Here is an 8,630-nt window from a genome sequence, read left to right as displayed (position 1 = left end):
ATATCCAATAATACATCCCCCAGAACGGGGTTCTGAGCCCGCAGCCCGTTCTGGACCCGTAGACCTTTCTGTCCAGCCTACTGCCCGGCATTTGTGACGCAAAATTAATATGTAGTTGAGTCTAAACCATTTTGTTTTCGCTGGCTGTAAGTCTCTGTTCTTTATCTTTTCTCGTACGAATTTCCAATTTAGTCAGGAATTATCCCTGCTGCACGCTCAACAAATTTTTTATAGCTCTCTAATTCCAGGGCAATAATTTCAGAAAAAGTTAAGAGATCGTAAGTCCATCAGCCAATCATTGACGGCCTTTCAAGCAAAATTCGCCAATCACAGACGAGAAAATAGTGCGTAAGTACTTACGCATACTTACGTGAGTTTTGAAAATACCTGCTCAGGTGCGGACGCATAAGTGCGACGAAGAGTTTCTATACTCGGCATCTATGTTCTAGTAATAACGACGGATCAGTCTCTCCATTTCGTTGATTTATTTATCAATTTTTATATGCCTATAAAAAAATTTAAGATCGCATCAACACAATCCCTTAAATATTTTTCCACAGTCTTTTCAAACATCACTGAAGCCTTGCTTTACTGTCCTCTCATATCTCTTCATAACGCCTGCTGTTAATGGTTACTGCCGAGGTGAAGCACTTTACAGTGTCATCGATTATTTTTATAAACTCTGCACACATTTACAAGCCAAAGACCGCAGTCAATCTATGGAATAAAGGGCGCCAAATACTCTCCAAATGCTCGATGTTCATCAACTAAGGCGCTAAGACTCTGCACACATTTACAGGCAAAAGACCGCAGTCAATCTAGAGAATAAAAGGCTCATAAATACTCTCTACCTGCTCGATGTACATGAACTAAGGCACAGAGACTGCAACCGATTGGGTGGCAAGGGAAAGGCAGTTCACCATTTCGTGGCTTACCTGATTGTTTTAGGTACAAAATTCGACGATTCAGAAATCCTCATCCATATATTTAAATTAACAATTTTTATTCCGACTCCTCATTCAGCTCGCCGGCACAGAAAGGCCATCACTACCCAGCAGGCATCTGACGTTGAAACAACGTTGATTATTGGTTGATTTCAGGTTGAAATGTTGAACAACCAAAATTAAACGTCATATCAACGTCGAAATCTGACCAATACTAGAAGGGACGTAAAACAACCTTATTCCAACGTTGAAATTCTGTTATCAGGCTCTCAGAACTATGGCACAACTCTACTGTTATCAGGCTCCCAGAACTATGGTACAACTCTACTGTTATCAGGCTCTCAGAACTATGGTACAACTCTACTGTTATCAGGCTCCCAGAACTATGGTACAACTCTCCTGTTATCAGGCTCCCAGAACTATGGTACAACTCTCCTGTTATCAGGCTCTCAGAACTATGGTATAACTCTACTGTTATCAGGCTGTCAAAAACTGAGAAAAATAAACACATTCGTTTTATATACATTTTTAAATATCGTCATTATGTACAAAAGAATTTTCGAAAATAGTGAAGCTTAAAAGTTTCTGTGTTTTATCATCGCACTGGGCCCCGGGACGAAACCAACTCAATACCAGGTTCGAGATGTAAAAAAGCAAGTCTTACTACGAAAGACGCCTTGGCCAATTTTTGGCAACAAACTTATTCGTCTAGTGCAATTTTTTGTCCCCTCATAGTATTAAATTTTTCTCTTATTCGGCCAGGTCCGCCAATTCTTCTTATTTCCTTCATTTCAAATTGGAGCCACTCACACACATGCAATATGTGAAGCATGGGTCGTTGAAACACTGGGTCTCTCGCTCGTCACAGATACAAACAGTGATGTGCACTAAAAACAATCACGGATCTTATAAACAAGCAGTTACAGCACCTAAAGGTGATAATATTATCGCAGAACAATGAAAACAGAAGAAGTAACACCCATTTATGAATGCCCGTATGCTCTAGCATTTTTTGAAAGTTCGATGCCGAGCAGGGGATTTTTTGATGTTAGGGCAACAGTCGAAAAACATAGAAAACATGAAAGCAACGCCACAGATCATTTTGTGATCGAAAAACTTTACTTCTTATCTCACGTCCCACAAAGTTCAACCCCGTATTTTGGACCTTTTCCATTCCTCGCCAGTGTGTGGGTTCCATTCCTCATGGGTGTCAGCAATAGACAAATGGACATTCCTTGGAAAACATGACAGTTTAGTCAATATTTTCTATTCATTGTTAACCGAAGACTGCCCCACAAAAGCAGGCATCCTCGAGCTTGAAGTACTTCGCTCACTCCTGTTCCCTGGGGGCAAGTCACGGTGAGTAGGTAGCGGGAGGGTCTTCGCAGAGGCGGAGTTGCCTGCGGTGTGCTCTGTTGATAAGAAATGGATGTCATTTGAGCTACGTATGTCGATACCCGCACGACTCGAACAGGAAACAGTGCATGCTACGACCCTACACCAGTCTTCTCTTGAATACCGCGGCGTGGAATGGAGGTATTGTCTAATTTGGTATTGTATATTAGTATTGGTATTGGTATCTAATAGGTATTGTCTAATTTACATATATAGCCCAAAGCAAGGTCTAGTATAATTCGTCACCATCGTCCATAGCATAGCTGCAAATACCTGACCCAACCTAACAACATTGTTGGAGAAGCCTCTCCGAATACCGAATTGCTTAAAATAAAGCCTCCCTGAATAACGAATGTCTCCTTCCGAAGCCTATCTAGCCTGTATCTAAGAATGAAACGCCAACATCAAAACATTTCTCACGGTGACCTTAACGGATCAACTTTTCCATCACTGCCTTAGGTAGCCCCTACTTGAACCCTATCAACACTATAGAATCTCGTACCAAAGTTTTCTAACGCTCACAAAACCTACAAAAAAATCAAGTATTTTCTTATTATAAATATCTACCAATTAAGCTTTCCTCCCCATAGAAGAATCGAGTCTTCTTCAAAGAATCGAGTCTTCAAAACTGGAGGAACTGGGATACATTATGCCCTAGGCATAATGTATCCCAGCTTCGGCGTCAATGGAGGGGAGAAGCAGCTATTCAAATTGTTAATTCCACCTCAAAAATAATTGTTGATAACATTGAATGGGTGACATGCTTAATTTGGCATGTTTAATTAGTTAACAAGAGGGAATAGCTTGGGCAACGCTGGATTTTATCCATACCCATGGCGCTCGGCGCGTGTGATGCCGGCATCGTTGGTCTTCAGCCTCTTCTCGTGCAGGGTCAACAGCAGCAGTCGCTCCTCCTCCTCGCTTAGCGCAGACTGCCACAGCTCGATTGCCAACAACCTGTGATCAGGTATAAGATTAGAGTTACTAAGAGGATACGAGAACAATACACTAAAAGGGAATGAAAATCAGCAACCCTCTGGGGCATAAATTGTGATTACATGATTACGGTTCGGTGGATATTTACAACCGGAAAAGTTCGGCCCAGAAGATAATGGAGGGTTTTGTTCTTCATCTTAACCAGTAAGAAATCCATCTTACGAAACCCGACCCAAAAACTGTTGCATGCAACTGCACCCATGAGTATAATTGGGAGAGGATATTAATTAGTTAATTAGGAGGGGACTCGTATTAATTAGTCTTCTTCACTGTCGGCCCTTAGCTGACTTGTTTTGCTGTTGCATTCCTCTACCAAGTAATTTCGCAACAAACTTCGCAACTTTTCCTAACAAGTCTTGAAAAATGAAACAGTCCGAATTATTTATTTCCTTTAGATTAACACTAACTGAAAGAACTTTTTAGCCCTCAGTAGTCACTGGGGTAGATTTTGTACATTGATGTTAAAGTTTGTCTAATACTGAAAGTTACATTAAGATGACGAGTAAATTAACGATAGAATGCTACAGAAAATCTACATTTTTCGATGCGTCAAGCCCGAAAATTGACTAACTTCTTGCATCTTGGTGCATAAGTCAGCACCGTCCTGGCCACGGCCTCCCAGGTGCCAGCACCGGGGCTGAGAACCTGCAGCACGGGCGAAGGCAGGGCTGGTAGAGGCGCTGCTGCAACAGCCGTGTCAAGTACGGGCGTGCAAACGTCTGTAGGGCAAATATGCCATGAAATTACCTTGTCCATCTATATCATTTAACATGTGTACAGAGGAAGGGAAATGAACAGCAGTTACTCTGCCCAACTCTCTCATGTGTGGAATGCTGGTAGTGAGGGGAACCTAAAATTAAAAACCTCGTGAACCTCGATCATGGATGTATGCCCATGGGGAAAATATATGAAGTTCATTTTCTCATAAGCATGGTGACGAAATCGAGAGAAATTTTTACCAGAGGCCACTTAGAATAAACTGCAGTGACAGCTGCTTGATCCAATGTTTTACATAACATTCGGGCGTAAATTCATAATGATTTTTTTTTCGTTTACCAAATCAGAGCAAACCTCTTGTTAATGTATTTACAATTACTTGGGATAAAGTGACATAACTGCTACCATCAAGTTGTTAGGGAAAACACTGGCGCGCAATCAAGTTTAGGAGCAATATTCTATGCAGACAGTATAGAGAAGCGTGTGTCATGAAGCCATTCGGACAGCAGGAGCCAGTGTTCCACACGCTAAAACTTCAGGATCTCATCTTCTCTCCAAATGAGTGACATCAATAGGCAAATGGCGCCTAGGCTTCTAATAAATATGGCGCCTAGGCTTCCATAATATGGCGCCTTTCAATAGGCTTCTATAATATGGCGCCTAGAACCTAAAGGAAATCGCCCACATGCAAATCAAAAATGGTGTGAAGTGTAAGGATGTAAAATAAATTTTAGAAGACAGCGATTGGAAATGCTCGGCAGGAGAGATAGACCGTGATTTAGACCAGTCGTTACTGAGCAGCTTTTCCATGAGTAACCCATTTCTAGGCTTGTAGACGATAGAGATAGCGCCTTCACCTACTTTGGTTTTCGAGTCAACTTACCCTGACTTTATTGGAAAGATGTTCCATTCAATCAAATTAGGTTGTACAATGGAATGTGCTATTTATATTTCATATTCAAAGGGGCTATTGAGGGATCATACTGCGATTTCATTATTTATGTGCTTAAATGAATAGTCCACTCTGTTCTTAAGTATTGTTATGTCGAATGTGTAGGGTCGCGGGTTTCGAGATAGTGCCGAGTTCGAAGTTCTTCCTTGAACAAGTCCTTTTGTGTGCTACCAGGATCAGGTTGGGAACACGACCTCTGCTATATACCAGGATACATATAGATCTCTCGTGTTGAACTGTTAGATTGGCAGATAGTTTGTCAAATGGTTTTCATGTATTGTGTTCTCTTACCTCTTATTCTTGTTTAAATAAATCGTTGTTGTTCATTACCGTTTGTAAGACCCGCTTGAGTTGAAACCAACCCAATGAAGGACAGTCTTCATTACATGAAGCAGTAGAAGCACAAGGCTCATCAGGTGTTTCGAATAGATATTTCGTCCTAGAATCAAGGTAACTCATTTCTTGAATCCTTGCAAAAATATTCACCTAGTCATATTTGGAAAACCAATAAAAACACGCTAGGTTCTCTCTTTTAAATGAGCGGTTTTTGAAGTTCCACTATCTTCACTAACGCATTAACACATTTGATGCGTGCTTGCTTCTAACACTGAGAATACTGACGCAGTTCAGCGTATTTCCCGTGCAGTGCGCTGAGGTTGAGCGGCGCCTCGACCCTGATGTGTATGGACGCTGACGCGGCCGCTGAAGCTAGCGCCGCGATGCCTGCCTCCGTCCTGATGTGCCCCTGGAAACTTTTGATCTTGGAACTGTAGGAAGTTGAGAATATATAAAGTTGGGACTAAATGAGCAGGAATCAATTGAGATCTGATTCAAGATTGATTGGGTGAAGCACATTCCAGTAGTCGACATAGAATAGAAGGCAGCAAAATATACCTCGTTTAAACTTTTTAAAATTACAAGCAGAGAAGAATTCTAAGTTCCAAACGTTTTAGCGGGGATAGTTCTTGGGAGTTTCATCACGAAGAAATTTTTTACGAAAAAAAATTCACAAGGTAGAAGAATAAGTAAACTATTTCGTATTAATTCAAGGATAAATAAAAAATATTTATTAAGTTGCGTTGTTCAGCAAAGAAGTTCTACAGCTCTGATGATCCTCAAAAAACTTTACTGGAATAGTAAAAATGATTTGATTTCAAGGTTAATTTACTTCCTTGATAATTCGAGACAGAATAGTTTTAATTTTAATGGAACAGAGAACCATTCAGCCTGTGCTTAAATATCCAAAATAAAAAATATTTCAATAAACAAAAACAATACTTTTCAAACCTAACGTCATTGCCTTTTAGGAATCTCCAGTAATATAGTTAATTTATTTTTTGGGTCCGGTTTTCAAGTACAATCTAATTGCAGGGTACATAAACGGACGCGATTTTGTCCGGATTTTTAACCCATGTCCGGAAATGTCATAAATCCAGTCCGGCTATTGACCGAAACTCGATAAAATAGATTTGTGAATATATAAGGAAAAGCAACTCTTTGCGTGTCGTTCACAATCCGTGGCTGAGGTTCTTTACAGTATGAGAAATGGCTTATATTTCCAGCAAATATAGAATGATTCATCCAATGTAAGGCTTTGAAATTATTGAATGATATCAGAGGCTAGTTACTTGAACACCGAGCTCTCGAAGTTATAATTGTTTCGAGACGGCAACCTTAACAGGCAATTTTAAGACTTGATTCACCTGCTGCTGAGTAGAGGCTGCAGTACGTCATCACATGGTGTAAAATCAGGGCTCATGTCAAGAATTTCCAGCTGCATTGTTCCGGTATGATGCTTTAAAACCTGTTCCCAAGCTGGGCTTCTCAAAGCTTCTAACGAAGCCTTCACTTTGACGAGCACGTCTTGCGCGTAAGTCAGCATCAGTGCAACCGCTTCCAGGTCGCGCGCTGCAGAAGACAGCTTATTCAGAGTTGCGCCCAAGCAAAGAAAACTTGGTGATTCATATAAAATGAATTAATCGTTCAGTTACATTGTACAACTCAGCCCAGCATAATCACGCATACGGCAAATAATTTGTATGAATAGCATACAGAATACGCTGGCTATAAGAAGACTCACTGCTCTGTATCATGAACTGCTCGTCTTCCATCCGAGTTTTTCGAGCAGCGAACTCGGCGAGCGCGGGCTCGTGAGGACGGCTCAGCAGCACCTCCCACCAGTGCCGCGCTGAGGCGCCCGCTTCCTCCATCGCCCTCCTCAGCTCCGGCCACTGGGCCTCGAAGTCCCCGGCGTCCCGGGACTGTAGCTGAGCGATGACTTGCTGCACGGCACTCGCAGTCCTGTGAATAAAAATGGTCACTCACATTGGTGATGATCGACTCTGATATGTTGATTGTATTGAAACACCAAGTAAGGGGCACTCATAAGTGTAAACTTTTGCATTGTGTCTGTTCACAGATACTGTATATATAATCAAATAAAGGTATATTTATATAATTGTGGACTGAATAAGGCAACATTGAACGACTCACGTAATCTAGGATCATTCGGCAGTTATGTGATAACAAATGTCAAAGAATTAAGGATATTTGACTCACATGTTATTAACACCAAAGTAAAGTACTGAAGTATTTTGAACCCAGTACACTCACAAGGATAAATCTAGAACAACCGATGCTCAGCAAGGGGAGTAAAATTTATATCCAACTCACCCGAAAAAGTCCGGTAGGTCATCCGCCACGAATAGCTCCACGTGCCCTTCACTGCCCGGTGGTAGGGGATTCAAGCATTATGAGTTTCACGTTTGAATAAACACAAACAATCATAATACAACGAACCATCACAAGCATTAAGCGGGATGGATCCACTGAGCTTCAAAATCAGAAGTATCAGCTGTAAAATTGGTTGTCACTGATTACGAAATGGTTAATTAGCAAATTGTCGAAATGTTACAGAATTCTACAATAATTTATTAGGGTATTCAACAACTATTAATACAACAGTTGTTACAAATACAAGCGTAACAACTATTTCTAGAACTGAATATATATCGCGTCACAAGATACTGCTTATATAAAATCAATGACTTGAATGTGTATGAAATTCATGAGACATACGTGTTCTTTGTGAAGCGCGTCAGCCCTACACCAATGCTCCTAATCCCGCCGCTGTGAAGTTCCAGCAGCAGCTGCCGCACCTCCTCTTCTGAGAGCGAACAATGCGGGAGTCTAATTTTGCCAAGTCTGCACACGGACCAAAAGGCAGCGTACCTACAATATTCAGTTTGGTACCACGTAGTTGGCCCAGCGTAAAATTGTACACGAAATAAAAACACACTAGAAACTATTCAAAATTAAAGTAAATTAAATATTTATGTTCCATCAATATAAATCGTTCTCAATAGTTCAGTAGACTACTTCAAATTTATCAACGGCATTCACATGTAGAGTGAATAACCTTTTGGTGTGCGGGGCGATTGTGCTTATGGCTCGAGCGATCGTCTCGCGGCTGCCGGGCTTGGCGTCAAGTACCCAGAGTTGCGGCGNGCGTCAAGAAGCGGGTTCGCACTTCGCAGTTCGCGGGCTCGCGGCGCCGCGGACTCGCGGGAGACTCGGAGACTGCGATTCCGAACGTTTTCCTCTAAGTACCAAGAAGCACTAGAATT

At 41.4% G+C, this 8,630-nt stretch overlaps 1 protein-coding gene across 1 annotated transcript; it reads right to left on the bottom strand.

The window, feature by feature from the left end:
* Positions 1 to 1,205: 1,205 nt before the first annotated feature.
* On the bottom strand, positions 1,206 to 8,504 carry LOC108672352. Its single transcript, XM_018159998.2, has 9 exons — positions 8,423 to 8,504; positions 8,083 to 8,208; positions 7,678 to 7,728; positions 7,085 to 7,305; positions 6,708 to 6,912; positions 5,626 to 5,771; positions 3,907 to 4,054; positions 3,171 to 3,296; positions 1,206 to 2,356 (listed from the first exon to the last, which is right to left on the bottom strand). The coding sequence occupies exons 4-9, from the start codon at positions 7,212 to 7,214 to the stop codon at positions 2,299 to 2,301; spliced, it is 813 nt and encodes a 270-aa protein (XP_018015487.1). The 5' UTR covers positions 7,215 to 7,305; positions 7,678 to 7,728; positions 8,083 to 8,208; positions 8,423 to 8,504; the 3' UTR covers positions 1,206 to 2,298.
* Between the last annotated feature and the right edge of the window lie 126 nt (positions 8,505 to 8,630).

This window comes from Hyalella azteca, unplaced genomic scaffold, assembly GCF_000764305.2.
Source record: "Hyalella azteca isolate HAZT.00-mixed unplaced genomic scaffold, Hazt_2.0.2 contig5783, whole genome shotgun sequence".
NCBI classification, from domain to species: domain Eukaryota; kingdom Metazoa; phylum Arthropoda; class Malacostraca; order Amphipoda; family Hyalellidae; genus Hyalella; species Hyalella azteca.
Note: the sequence above shows the minus strand (reverse complement) of the source record. Positions and strands in the feature narration are given on the sequence as shown.